The following is a 15,082-nucleotide window of genomic DNA, read 5'->3' as shown; positions in this document are numbered from 1 at the left end:
TTGGCTGGATCATAACAAAGCCAAATAAATACAAATATGCGAAAACAGTATCTTCGAGCCCAGTATCTATTCTAGTTCCCTAGCCATTCGATTTGTCAAATTTACTATTGGTAGTATCCCATATTTTTATGTGCACCTGTGATCAGTTTATTTATAAATCAATTTGATAGTATAAGCAAACCACTGATTGAAAACATAATATAATACGTTGGAAAACATGTTTACCTACTTCCAATTTATAAAACAATGATTTGTAGATTATGAGAGCGTGCTTGAGTGCACTTACTGATTTTTCCATACTTCTAACAGGCTTTTCCGCTTCACTAGCTCCCGACAATCCCAACAATCCTGTCAATCCCTTTGGAAACCTTTCACTCGGCCAAAATTGGTCTGGATGTGGGCCACGCCTTCCAAGCAAGGAAACAAAATTGGCAAACCATTAAGAAGCGTGCACTGTTGTTGTTTACACATCTAAAGCAATTTTATCACCTGCGAACAATGTTTGGACTAAGTATATTTTATGGCCCAGCCTCGCCCAATTTCCCCCATAAATTCCCGAAGCATTCCTACGTTTCTCGCTTTTCCCGCTTTTCCCTGCTGCAGGTGCAAAGGCCCTAAAAGGGGCGAAAACGCTCCGCCTTATCACAATATTTGCGGCACATCCACATCGCTTGATTATTGGCTTGTCTGTCAACTAGCATGAGTATTATGTTATTTTTATTCCTTATCTAGGTTGGGGGATCCCGCATAGGTGCCATTAAGGCCGTTTGACAACTTGGGAAATGTGTTTGCGCAGCTCGGGTAATTGTGGCCGATTAAAACGCCAAAGCAAAAGGGATCCAATGAAACTGTGGAAAACCTGAGCAAGTAGCATGTCGAATTACAAACGCTAATTGACTCGTAAAGTTGCGAAAAGTGCGCCACGAGCCGAAGTATTGATTATATTAGCATAAATTCATAAAGAAAAATATATATATACCAACTCATTTCACGAACATATTTCTAAATGTACTAAATTCACCGGAGAAGTGTATAAATAAATGCTGCACAATATTCTAGCACTTCCTATTGGTGCTCTTTACTAAAAATACCAATAGTACAATAACTTTTACTCACCAACTAAAGAGTATTAACTTCACTCGCGTCTTGTTTGGGTTTTTTTTGGGGGTTTAGTTTAAGCGTTGATTAAGTTTTTGATTTGTGTTTATCTGTTATAGCATAGGAATATATTTACTTTACATTTTCCAATTGTATTAGGAGAATTTGTGTTTTAGGGAAAATATTTGTCACAGACACACACGCTGGAAAACAAAGAAAACTCATATTACTTTACACTTTTTCAGAATTTTGAATGGTACACTTATTTTATTCGGCGCATTAGCATTATGGTAATGCCAGTCCTAGTGCGGACTTTTCTTTTCCGCCAGCCTATCTGTCTGCCTTTCGGGCCTTTTTTCCTTTTCCCGTCTGTATTTGTATGCGTACGTATTTGGGTGGTACACGCCTTACTCCACCGAGGGAAAACACTTTTCTTGCGGCCCCGACACTCACAATTCAAATGAACTTCAATTCGGTACTATATTTTCTGTTGTTTTGTTTGCTGTTCCATTGTTTCGATTTTATTACACATTTGGCCTGTGGAAAGTGCGGTGTAAAAGTGTGTGTACGGTGTGTGTGTTCGGTGTGTTCGGCGTGGTAGAGGGGGCAGGGTGGGGGCGTTTTCCGATTTTCCGCTGCTCACGCACACAGTTTTTCCAAGCACAGCACGCTCCAAAGTCTAGCCACGAACTGAAAGCGTCGGGGAAACTCCAAACTCGAGCAGCAGGAAAAGCGGAAAACCGAGAAGCTTCCAATGTCAATGCGAATCCTTTGTACGAGGAATGTGTTATTTTGGAAGGCCCAAACCTCCTGGAAAATCCTCGCTCTCGCTCTCCGGCTCTCTCTCGCTCTGCTGCCGCTGGCTCGGAAAATTTGCTCTCTCTTATTTGGGACTTTCCTCTCTCCCGCTGGTTTGTTTTCCCTGTTGTGCGTGCGATTTGACAACTACATTCCGCCCCGAAAGAAATGAGTTTTGAAGTTTTCAAAGTAGATTTTCACTTGCAAAGTTTAATGAATATGAATGTCTCGCAGGCCCACCTACTTATATGTTTTCCGATCTCTCTGTTTTCCTTTATATTTTTCCTCCTTTTCGCTGGCTTCTCATTTTCTGGCTAAATTTATTGGCCGTGCGGGCGTGCTTTTTTGTTAAAAATAGCCACCATAGCCTCGCGATGCGTCGGCAGCCTCAGCGACAGCATCAAGTTCAGATGGGTTCTATTTTCTTTTTCATTTTTTGGGGGGTGATGGGAGGACTGTCTTTATGGAGAGAGAAAGACAACTTTTGACCTTAGTCAAGCGAAAAGTGTGCTGTGCCCACCTGTCTTGGCTTGTTGGTGTGCGTTTTAAGCGACTAATTGGCCAAGTTGCGTTGTGGCTGCCAAATAATTCAGGCAACTGCAACTACTCGGCTAATTACGACCCATGAATGAATAATCAAGGGGAGACTTTGGCCCCCAATTCAAGAAGAGCTGAGCAGAGCAGAGCGGAGCAGAACCCCCTGGAAAACCGAAACCGAACACCCCAGGAAGCCCGAATCGCTGTAACATGAATTTATGATTTCGCTGGCCGTGTTGTTATTGCCTTTATGATTATTGCGACGCCGCGTCTGTTGTCTGGCTTTTCCGACTATTCAGACTTTTCAGACTTTGCCGCCTGACGCCAACTAGCAACCCCCGTTTAACCGTTGTCAATCATATGACCCTGTTTTTCGTTGCTTCGATGATCTGGTATTTGGGCTTCCGTTTGGCAATTTGTTTTGTTACCCCGACAGGCGAATCTTGTAGTTTTTGCGACACAAATGCCCGAAAATGCTGGCCTGGCATTTTTAATGTCCTGTGACCCCAAAAAGAGCTACAAATTCTTGGAGTTTCCCGCACACAGCTTCTGCTCGAAAGAAAAATCAATTGATTGACTCCGATGGCCACATTTTCTGCACTTTTGAACGCGTCACTAAAAATTTAGATTTCGGATTAGACGTTTCGGCATTTGTGCTTTCTTTTGCTTTCTCTTCGGAAATCTCTCTCGTGTCACACTTGATTTATTTTCGAAATTTTTAATTTTTCCTCATTGACTTCTTGGCATTTTTTCACGACTTTCCGCGCACACACACACTTTTTCCTTCTTTTTTTGCCTTCTCGCCAGGCCAGTAGTTGCATTGGATTGGTAACAGTTGCTGGCCAGCCGCCGACTGACTGCCCAACTGACCAAGTGACCAACCGACAAACATCCAGCAGAACACGACCGCCACCGAACTAGGCGTCCAATGTTAAGTATACGCCGTGCGACACACGACCGAAGCGAGTCCTCAGGCACTAGAAAGGCACCCACCACACGTCCGTTCTCAGCTGTGGCCCAGCGCTTTTGAGAGCGTTCCGCCGGAGCAACTGCTGCCGGATCCGGCGCTGCCGACGCCTACCCGACGTCGTGGTGAGATTGCGGCCAGCTGATGGCCGACGAGCACACGGCGTTTCGAAAAGTCGCCAGGGGCGGAGGGCCTTGGAAAAGCACCAGAACAAACGGGGGTTAGCTGGTGTTTTGTGTGTTCACAGCGGTATCTAACCACAGTACATACCATAAAGGATGTATAAAAACCTAAAAACTAATTAAAGAAACCTTTTTTCCGATGCCCAAGCTACTTTATACAGCAACCTTATTTTCCCAAATGCCTGCGTAAAATTCTTGTTGAGTTTTTGAAAAATAAAATCCCCTATAAAGCCCATTCAAACTTATTAAGTTCACATTATTTATGGGCGTTTAGTTTAAATGACAGGCGTCGACGAAGGAGAAACACAAGACAGTTTATCGTGCTGAAATCACAGGCATATGGTTTTCTTTTGTGTTATCCTGTTTATCTGAAGGACATGTGGTGAAAAGTTCCTGCTTCCCTTTGGTTTCCCCCTCCTTCGGTTTTCTTTGGCCGCCTTGACCAGTCATGAATATAAATTATGCCCTAAGTGACAGGAGGAGGCTGTTATGGCAAAACAATCATAAAAGACACCCGGCGAATCGCTTTTGGGTTTTAATAGTGTTGCTATGCGCAACGCAGATAATAGCGTTTGATAATGTATGCGAAAACATATTTATTTAGGTAGTCATAAAATAAAAGAGACTTTAAATATGGCTTTGCTCATATTATTTATAAGTAATACGATTTTGTTTTCCCTTATTATTAAGAGATAGTAAAATAAACATAATTATTAAAATTATTTTGACTTTTTTGTATAATTAAAAATGAAAAAAGTAGACCGGTTTTTTCATCAAAATATAAACATTAAAGAAACGTGTGATGTATTACTTAGCTTCTGACAGCTAACAATCGAAGATCACAACCAAAAGGCGACGCGCACGACTTTTTCTAGCGTTTTCGGGGCGGCTTCGATGCGTTTCTTGTTTTAAAGGGGAAACCTCATAAAGTAAGCAGATCTTTAAGCGGATCGACCCTAAGCACCTATAGCCATTACGTCACGGGCAGCGGGTGATGTACGGCGAGCTAGTTGACCAAAAATAATGCGACAGAGGTACGAATTGCCCAGGGCAATCAACGGCTTTAATGGTTTCGTTGGCCAACCGGCGGCATTAAGTTGGTGGACCCAGCCCCTAATTAACCCTTTCGCAATTGCAGCTAAGCCCTAAAACGGCGAAGGCGGTGGGAAGTTGGGGGAGTGGCCCCTCCACGTGTTATATACATATGCAGCCGCGATAGTTATAGGTATAAAATGATACCTTTGGTCCCGATACCTTGGGCTCGGAGTTTGATTAATGAGCGGCTTAAGTGAATCTCAAATCGAATCTGAGCCTGCTCGGCCGGCAGACTGATGAAGTCACTAATTTGACTTAAAAACGCATTAAAAACCATTTTCGATAAGAGCTTGGAGCTCCCCATATCGTGATTTCGGCGAGGGTTTTCCCGTACTTTTCTGCCCCTCGGTCTAGGTCTCGTCTTTGTGAAAGTTGTGCAAAATTGGAGCCAAAAACCAAAAATTGAACGATGAAGCCCACAAGGCGACGGATAAAATTCCAAAAACGCCTCGGAAGATTTGAGAGTGCAAAGCTCTTGTTTTATGGGACATTGCCTATTGGCAATCAGCTGTTAACATAAATAATGTTCGAGATAGCGGAGAGTGGACTAAGAGATACCCAGTGAGAAAATCATGTAAGCACACTCATTTTTATCACTAAATATAGCATTAAAATCATTAATTCCTGCCTAATCTAAGTTAAATTTTATTTTTCGAAAATCTTGAATATCTTACTAGATAATTTTCGGCCTATTTGGCTTAAACTTTGAACGACATAATAATTAATAATAATTTAAGGCTTTGTTAGTTAAAAGCTGTCATACGGTATACATCTCTTTCAACCTTTTGCAAAAAATAAGTTTATTTTTATTTTTTATAGTTATATACACACGCAGTGCAAATATATATTTAATACTTTCAAATAAATTGACAGAGAAATTACTGCTCACCGCTTTCTTACTTTCGCTAGGTAAAGTAAATAATTATTAGGAATGGAAAAAATCGGATCCCAATATACCTCTGCTGAAAAATTAGCCATAATTTCAGCTTTGGCAACGCACAAAATTGATTTAAATGCCTTCGCCGAGAGACAAAATCGGAGGTAACTCCTACAATTGTGCGTGGTCTTGGCCATTAAAAGCCTTTTCTTGCCAACATTGAATGTCTGGGCCGGAGGCAGCGCCAAATCAAATCAACGGCAGCAGTCACAAATCTGCGACAGATAAAAGCTGTTAAATGACCTTCATTGGCCATAAAAATCCAAATTCATCGCCCGAACAATGAGCCGTATCTATGGGCCAAAACCGGCGGCAACGACGAACAACAATTGGCGAGCAGAAAAATTAACAATTTAAATAAATTCACTTTATTGCAGCTCGCATATTGGCGACAATGTAAAATAAACAATAAAAGTGGTCAATAAATAAGGCGCACGTCATATCGAATGGCGCGAACCACTGGACTTCCGGTCTTGAATCGGGCCAAAAAAGAAAAAGAAAACCGCACATATCATATTATACTATGTGGCCAACGACATGAATCACGGGCCAAAAAGTTCAAAGTTGAGCGGGCTAAATTGAGAGATTAGTCTGGGAGATCAGAGCCGGCTATATCTTTTGCTCTGACCCAAGCTCTGCTTTTCTCTGCCTTTTTTCCCGAGTTTGCGGCTCTGGGTCGCTGTTAGCTTGGCTAAGACCGCTCAGTTGGCTACGAGCTGCCGCCGTGAGCATTGGCAAACGCGTGAAACGGAAAAAACGAAAACGAAATCGAAAACCCAAAATCCAAAAACCGAAAACCGAAATATCCGCGCTCTTCGGTACGTGTTAAGTTTTTTAATTAGTAGAATTTTCAAGTGAGTTCGGTGGCAAAAAGAGAAAATAGTTCACTTAAATACAAAGAGCATAGCTAAGCTCGACAGAAGTGCACATAGTGATCATAAACATTTGCCAAATACTGTGAAGCAAAAGCCCAATAAAATCTACGAGCCGCACACTAGGTGAGTAATTAATAAATTGAATAATTTAATTCCCGCCATCAGTTAATAAATTTCATTGGTTCGTCATCGCAGCTCTGATTTATTATAACGCTTGATTGTTTTACTTTTTTTTTGTATACACTTGTAACCAAAATGTTAGGAAACCAGCAAACACAAATTAAATCAAAGCGATCACAAAACAAAATCCACAAAAAATGCAGACAACACTTTGGGTAAATACAAACAAAATATAATCAAGTGGGGAGAAAAAACCTTGAAAAGTCGTGCTTAATTTCTTAGCTAAATGCAGGCATAAAATATATGTTTAAAAAATTATAATGAAGCCCGGCTATTTGTCTGCCTCCAATCGAATCCATTGTTTTAGTCCCTAAATTAGCTTCAAATAACCCAACCTCTTTGTGGAGAAAAATAATTCAGAGGTTTTGGAATAAATGTCCAGTGTCTGTCTCTTTGGTAGTTTTTTAAATTAATAGAAGTAAAGACACATATTGTGGAAAGTATACAAGCTTACCAATTAATTAAACTAGAGAGCTTAAAACTTTCCTATGTCAAAAACACGCCTAATAAAAACTCAATAAGCAATCATTATTATTAAATAGCTTTATAATTAATTAGCAGCATTTCATTTCATTCAGCTCTTTTTGTAGCCTGCTAATGCTTCAATTAGATGCCAACAAAATATCTTATCCCCTGAAAAAGTGCCAATCGGGTGAATAAGTGAGAATGTCTGGGCGAGACAAAGATAAAGATCTGACAATCGATCATTACTCAGGCGGAGTATAATCAATTAAATATAGATAGATGATTTTGCGGCCAAATCATTCAAATAAATTGAATAGGGCCAGCGATTTTGAGCACTCAATTTAGAAAATGGAGCCGCAGCCAATGGATTAGCCGCTAAATCTTGGTCAAAGATCTTTAACAATTTCATTAACTTTTGGCCCGTCGGCCTAATGATGTGCAAATGGCCCAAAACACACCATAAAACACGCGGCCACTAAAGTTGCCAAGGGAAACAATGCCAAAACCCATGTCCAACTTCTTTTGGCTGCTCTGTGATTTATGAGGTGATCGCCTGGCGCAACTTTGGCATCGGGGAAATACCAGCGATACGTGGGTGTAGCCATGTGCAAGACTCCATTAGCAGATCGCAGACACTAAATCTGGCTTCGATGCACAGCAGAAAACATGGCTTGAAACGTAGTTTCAAAATATCTAAGCTATTTTAATCTCGGAGAAATATGGGTTTTTATAAAAATTGTATAAGCATTTTAAGCCTAGCTTGTTTAAGAGTAAACAACATTTCGTGTTTCAAATTTCTGTCTGATATTAAAGTCTTCGCAGCGAATCTTTTTTTTTATTATAATTGTTTCCTTTATTTTTTTTCTTTTTTAATATTAATAAAATAATTATTTCCCGTGTACCTTGACGGACACTTTGTCATTGGCGCTTGTTTGTTGACTGATTTGTTTTGCTTGGCTCGTGCAAAAGAGCCTGTGATCCCGGAAATCCTATCGCAGCTTGTGGCAGGTGTTTTTGTATCGGTATAAATTCCAATTGATTCTTGAATGCTCGCTGTTTTTACAGGCACCCCATGTCTGAGTGTTAAAGGCAATTGTTATTGCTTATTTTTCTATAAATAATTGTGGCACACATTATATTGAAACTAAGGCAAAACTTGACACGAAATCCGGTTTTTACCATTGACTGTGACAGCATTATATTTGATCACTTGTTAGCATTGTTACATTATAATAATTAAAATATTTGTATAACATTTTTTGTTTATTTTTTCCTCACTTTCGTTAGTTATGTCAGCTGTTAATTAACGTTTAATTACGGGATTTCTGATTTTTCCAGATTTTAGAAGTAGATTTTATACGGGAAACATTTTGGGATTTTTCTCTAAGCTTCTTGTTCATATAAAAGCATTGTTAACCACCGAAATCTGGTCAAAGTTATCTCATAGTTTCCGCAATAAAAACTGATTTTATTATTAAATATACATACTCTCCAAAAGTTGGTAATGTATCCCCTAAAATATTTCTTGCATTGATCTTATCTTAAATTGTCTATAAAACATGCGATTTAAATACCGCCACTTTAAAATTCCGATTAGAAGCGCTAATAAATCATTAGAGTTTATAAGTATTGTCATTAGCTGACAGCTCGGGTCGCCAATTGAGAACGCCCCCACAATGCATGGGGGCGTGACCAGTCCATTATCTCCGCGGCGTATACTTAATCTGCGTATACTTAATCTTGTTGTCTGGAGCTTGTTCGTCACTTTCACTTTTGGCAATTTATTTTCGCTATTTACGGGAGTTGTTCGAGTTGTTTGCCTGTTGTTTGCTCAAGAGGCTGTCGGTGGTGTAGTTCGTGTTTGTGTTATTGTTTTAGTTGTTGATTGTTTGACTTAACAATAAGCCCAAGTGAACTCTGGGCAACAAATAAGCACTTTGAAGCATTTCCGCTGCGGAAAAACCATCACTTATTGTCTGTTTCGTGTCCCAATGGAAATGGTGCGAGAAATGGTCGTGTATTTGCCATTTTTTGCGACTAATATCTGACCAAATAACTCATGGCAGTTTCTCTTTCGCTTCAGATTTCCGAATTCGCGTTGAAGACAGTGGCTGAATCGCAATCGAGTCAAATGCAAATGCAAGTCGACGGCGAATGAATTGACAATGACAAAAAGTATTAAACGTCCGCCCCCCTTTAGTTGTAACCAAGTTCTGCTTACCTATGTGGTGAGTATTTCCTATCCCACTACTCCTTAAGATACTTTAAAATCTCCCTTCTCCAGATATTAGCTTATACAGTAGCCGCCCACAGCTCGCCCCCGCCATGTGGCCTCTATGGAGCACCGCCTTGCCAGTTCCTCCCGGCGCCACCTGGACAAACGCCCACCTGTGCCCGTCCAGGAAAGACGTACTGCGAGCACGCCGACAACTACCCCACGTGAGTAGAGAACCATAAGGGACTACTATATTGTATGTATAAAGTACCGTAAGCATATGGATAAAACAAAAGGTCTGGCTCTAATCAATATTCTATTCATTTAAATGCATTTCAAACAAATGTTTGGCCACGAGACAATTTGGGCTCCAATTTAATTCGCTATAGAAATCGAAACTTGTTCGCTGGCATCGCATTAGCATAGGAGCATCGAGTGAGTATCTTTTGTGGCTGCTTCCGCGACAAGCTCTCAGATACTCAGATGCTGAGATACTCGTACTGATGCTGTTTGGGTGCTTCTGCTCTCAGCCAGCTGGGCGAATGCCTTGACCCAATAAACTTGAATTGACAGTTCAAGACACTTTTTGTTTGGCTCCTACTAGCACACATGTATGTAGTATCTGGTATAGCTTTGGCGACTATCCGACGACTGGCCGCGTGCTTCTCGAATATTTATGAATGCCTCCAATGAATAATCGTGTCTTCGGGGCATCTTAAGTTGCTTCGACCGGCGTTTTGGCGCGTGAGCCAGGGTATTTTGGGTGTGCTTCAGATTTCTTCGCAGAACAACGTGTTTTTTCCAATGAATAAAACATCTAGCTTATATTGATGTTTTTAAAATATTTGTATTATATATCTGATAAGACTTGGGTCTTGAAGATATTGTCTTGTTCGGAATCCAACATATATACATTTCATACACTCAAAGAAAATAAAAGCAAAAGCATTATTAAATTTATTTTTTGATATAAATTCCAGTTTGATCATGGCTGTAAGATCGTAAGAATGTAATTTACAAAATCTTAACTTCCTACCATGGTTTTGAATATTGCAAAAGGAACTCCAATGAAAGAGCATCTATTATTCACCACATGACCCTATAAGTGCATCTTTTGTCTTACGTGCTCGAAGATGGCTCTCAAATGCTGTAGTGTTAGGTGTTTGTTTATCATCCGCCTTCACGCGACTGGTTGGCCATGTTTGTTTGTCTATTTTTAGAGCATTTCTTCGGTTCGGATTTAAATAAAATGTGCGTTAGTTGGTAATGGTAATGCGAATGGCTTGATAAGCCCTCGGCGCCGACGCGGCAATTAAATAGGCATTTTTATTACAATGCTTGCATTGGAATTTCTGTGTGTTGCATAATTTCCAAAAAATTAAAGATATGGGAAAGCCCCAAGCGGGTTTTTACTATATAAATATAGAGGTGGGGTCTTTTTCGCCCCTTAACCCTTACCTTTCTCTGCCTGTTTTTGTGGCACGTGACGCGCATGCGATGCCTGGTGATAAGAAATGATAAATAAAAATAAACCGAGCCATTGCCAATTTATTATTTACGATGTCTGCGCCTACCAATATTTTTTTGTTGTCGTTTTCGCCTGCCCGGCGGCCGCATATTAATTATGATACTCATATTTGATTTGGCTTGGGCAACACCGCAATTACCATTTCCATAGCAATTTCTGGCACTTGTCAGTCAGCCGCTCTGTGACTTGCATAATTTGTGGCTCCGACAAGTGGCGATGCTTTCCCAGCCTGTTAACCATCGCAGCTTGCATCACTCATTGTTTCCCACTGCACGCAGGAAAAAAAATCTCAAAAATAAGGTCATTTTCCTCTTGTTATGAACACACAGAAAACAATTTTATTCAGACCCAATAAAAAAATAAAAGCCAAAGATAAATTTGTTTATATATATTTAAGATAAATTATAATCATTTTACCATAATACAATTTTTATGTATATTTTATAGGTATCTCATAAAGAGCCTCGTTCGAAAGTGGGGCTATGAGGCCGCCACTCTGTTGGTGGACGAAACCTGGGAGGATTTTGCGGCTGTTGCGTGGCACGATACTCCCGTTTTCTACGATCCCAAGTCCATCTTCCCGCCCCGCGATCCCAATGCCCAGGACTTCAATGGATATAGTTATCAGACACCATTCGGGGGTAATCCACAGAGGCCGTCTGGCGGTGGAAACCCGCTCTTTGTCAGCAATCCCTCTACAGAAGCACCCACGTGAGTACTCGATAAAGAATAAACCTATATGTATGACCAGCAACATAAACTCGCCTGTTCCGGACACTTACTTTTAATGTTGTTCAAGGTTTTGATTCAGATTCAATTTGTTTATACCACAACAGAAAAAAGAAAGATCTTGACCTTGAAAATAGTAATTTTAAAATGAATCCATGAATGGATTTTAAGAACCTAATTAAAATTGTATTACTCTCAACACAAATCCTATGAATTTCAAATTAAAAATGGTGATGTGTGGTTTTAAAGAGTTTTTGCATGTTTGTATAATTCCGAATCAATCGTCATTTCAAGTTATCTTCTGTACACCTCATCCGGTGGAGGTCATCGGTCGGGTCATCGGTATAACTCCCAGGGCGGAGGCCCCTCATCTTCTGGCGGTCACTTGTACTTCAATCAGGGTGGCAAGTCGACTCCCTACAATGCCACGCTCTGGCTGAAGCGCTTAGTCAGGGATCTCAGTCGGAAGCAGAGGCAACCCGACGATGTTCAAGAGGAGGTGGTGGAGCCGGAGAACGATCAAACAGAGGAGGCCGAGGAACAGGACGACCCGGCAAAGGAACACCCAAAAAGCAAGCGCGATGTCTCGCTCAACATGGATCTCTTGGATATCGTGGGCGTGGAAGCCCCAAATCCGCTGAAGAAGCGTTCGAGGACAAAGCGCCAAAGTCCGGGGCGCTCCACCCTCTGCCAGACGACATCGCAGTTCATCACCCCGCAGGCGGCACTGAATAGTCGCGGAAACTGGATGTTCGTGGTCAATGAGCAGAACACCGCTCGTCAGATGGTCAAGGCGGAGCTTTGCGCGTAAGTACCAGAACGATTTATGGGAAATCGAAGAAATCGTTGTTAATAGGATGTTCTTTGACGAATATTGATGTTAGCATTGCCCTTATTTATACGATTTAAACCTTAAAATATTGTATTTCAAATCTGTTTTACATTAATTTTACACAGGGGTTGTGTCTCGGCTAAGCGCCCTGTGCAGTGCACTGCTTGCACGTTAACGGTTTGAAAACATGATACAGCTGACTTAGAATATTTATTTGTATAATATAATACAATTCAATTCAAATTTGTGTAATTCAATTAATGCACTGAAATTTTTAACATTAAAAATATCGTCTCTAATTTGTCCCGCCACCTTTTACTTCAATCAGCGAACTTACCTGTTTTATTTCTGTATTGAAACAAATTTAGTAGTATTTCGTTATCCTTTTAAATAACAAGCCATTTGTTAGCATTAGGGAATAATGTGAGTGACTTGGCGAGCCAGTCGTTCTTGAAGTAGCCTTCCTCACTGATTACTCGAATTTATTCCTCCTGATCCGGAGGTTCACCCCTTACGGTTTTCAGCACTTGTAATCAGTGGCTAGGTGTCATGCCAACCCCATTCCAAAGTTAATAATTCGCAGCGGGACGCAGAGGTTTCCCCCTCTTTTATTTGATTTTTTTGTGACTAGGGGAAGTCCCTTGCCGGCCATCTCTTTCCTTGCATCTGTCCCTGTCGCACCTTTCCCACCGGGCACGTGGTTAGTGCAGGTCGAACTAAGGCCGTTTATACGCAGTCATAATTGCGGTTGAACGAATTATCACACCCCGAAAAATGAGTGAGAAATACCGAAGCAGGGCACAGTCTGCCATTAGGCCGTGTCCTTGTCCCCTGTTTTATTCCCCTCTGCTTGGTCGTTCCCCTTTTTATATTTTTTTTGGATGCGTACGCTACTCGAAAACCTTTCCACACTCATCCGGAAAAAGCGCAAACAAATGCCAGGGCCAGAAATTGGGGTGAGGTTGCTTCTGGTTCTTTGGGTTGGGTCAACGCTGCCCTAATTGTTGCCCGTTCATCCCGCTCCTCAGTCTCGAATCGAGTCCCTTACTGATGCCGAATCCCTTCCCCGTTTCCAATGCCACTTGTTGTTAGCACTGAGCCCGGTACTTGGCGCAATTTGTTTAACCAAATGGAGTACCTACGCAGGCGCGCATAAATCTTTGCCGAAGAACAGCTAGGAGCAGGGCTACACACAGAGAAATTCAATATAATACATATATATTTTAAAATTAATTCGAAACGCCAGATACTTTTATTTTGTAAACTATAGAAGATGGATATCTGAACTGATAGAAATAAAATCTTTAATATAAGTTCCAGTGATCGATAATATTTACTTCCAGTGCAGGGATTGTACCGTTTCTGCTTCCGCTCAGGCTGCGTCTGCGACTCCTTATCAATTACGTACGATTCCCGTTTTAACGAGTTCGTTAAACTTTCAACTCTGGTCCGCCTGCGACTGCAGATCTGCGCACTTCCTCCTTCGAAGGAGTCGCAGCCGGCGCTCCTTATTTACGGCCAGCGGCCCACAACTAAATTCTGGGCAATTGTTGATTTTTAGCATTTGGTATTTCGCATTCGCATCGGCACTTATTCCGATTCCGTTTATTTTCCAGCTCGAACACCTGCTCGAACCTGTGCGAATTGCCCAACGGCTACAACTCGAGATGCGAGCAGAAGTTTGTGCAAAAACGCTTAATTGCGCTCCAGGGCAACGGGCAGAATCTGTACACGGACACGTTCTGGTTTCCCAGTTGCTGTGTCTGCACGATAGCCGCCAATTAAATGTGTCCAGCGGGCGAAGGACGAAGGACGAGACCAGGACACCATACTCTCAGCGGCGATTTTGGCAAATTCATATCTGATAACTAAATGATACGAAAACACACACAACAAACACGACACCCACACACGAAACACTCAATATCTCTCATGTTGTTACACAAACACACAATGTAGTTCTTAAAAATGTAATTTAAAATCAAAAACATCGAGTGAGGCGTGCAAATTGGATTTATGCCCACACAATACCTTTGAGTTTGCATAGTAGCATTAGTCTTACCCTGTGAGCGATCTAATGGATATCAAATAAACAAATATTCCAGGCGATGCTTTTTCAAGTTAATTGAGAGACTATTTATCTTGGGCTAAATAAGTTGAATGGGTAACTGGCTGCCATAAATCTGCAATAATTAAAAAGAATTCATTAAAGTTTAAATTTAAAGGGGTCATTAAACTCTTGCCAGTGCAGCAAAACACCATAAATCCGAGTAAGCTCCACTCTTTCGAATGCGAGTCCTGCACTGCACACATTTCATTTCCGGGCAAAACACATAATGACGCAGGTAGATTTTCAACAAACAATTTTATTAAGCCCTGGGCATAGTGCAAATCGGATTTTGTGGTTTTTAATTAATATAGTTATTCCTTTGGCCGCTTTGCCAACGCAGCCCCGAAGGATTCGCAACTTTTAATTGTGCAATGGCGAAATGGGAATTTCCGCAGCGGCAAAAGCAGCAAAACCAGCAGCAATCCAGCAACAACACCTGCCGTGCTGCAAATGCAATTGCGTTCCATAAATCCAGAAACAATAATCGTAAAATAACATCAGGTGTCACGCGCACGAAACGCTGTTCAAAAAAGG

At 41.2% G+C, this 15,082-nt stretch overlaps 2 protein-coding genes across 19 annotated transcripts in view; one reads left to right on the top strand and one right to left on the bottom strand.

Annotated features, from left to right (window-relative positions):
* Positions 1 to 3,448, bottom strand: part of LOC117139719 (potassium voltage-gated channel protein Shab) — a 56,400-nt gene extending 52,952 nt beyond the window's left edge. For all 18 annotated transcript variants that reach the window (XM_033302237.1, XM_033302240.1, XM_033302244.1 and 15 more), the window contains exons 1-2: positions 3,427 to 3,448; positions 1,117 to 1,301 (exon numbers count right to left, since the gene is read on the bottom strand). The gene's annotated coding sequence lies outside the window, so the exon portion shown is untranslated. The remainder of the gene's footprint in view (positions 1 to 1,116; positions 1,302 to 3,426) is intronic.
* Positions 3,449 to 6,332: 2,884 nt separating this feature from the next.
* On the top strand, positions 6,333 to 14,553 carry LOC117141454 (protein spaetzle 5). The gene is made up of 6 exons (XM_033304908.1): positions 6,333 to 6,612; positions 9,218 to 9,362; positions 9,419 to 9,573; positions 11,325 to 11,588; positions 11,901 to 12,413; positions 14,055 to 14,553. Exons 2-6 carry the CDS (start codon positions 9,300 to 9,302, stop codon positions 14,221 to 14,223), a joined length of 1,164 nt encoding a protein of 387 aa, XP_033160799.1. The 5' UTR covers positions 6,333 to 6,612; positions 9,218 to 9,299; the 3' UTR covers positions 14,224 to 14,553.
* The last annotated feature ends 529 nt before the right edge of the window (positions 14,554 to 15,082 follow it).

The sequence above is a fragment of the Drosophila mauritiana genome, chromosome 3L, assembly GCF_004382145.1.
Source record: "Drosophila mauritiana strain mau12 chromosome 3L, ASM438214v1, whole genome shotgun sequence".
Lineage (NCBI taxonomy): Eukaryota > Metazoa > Arthropoda > Insecta > Diptera > Drosophilidae > Drosophila > Drosophila mauritiana.
Note: the sequence above shows the minus strand (reverse complement) of the source record. Positions and strands in the feature narration are given on the sequence as shown.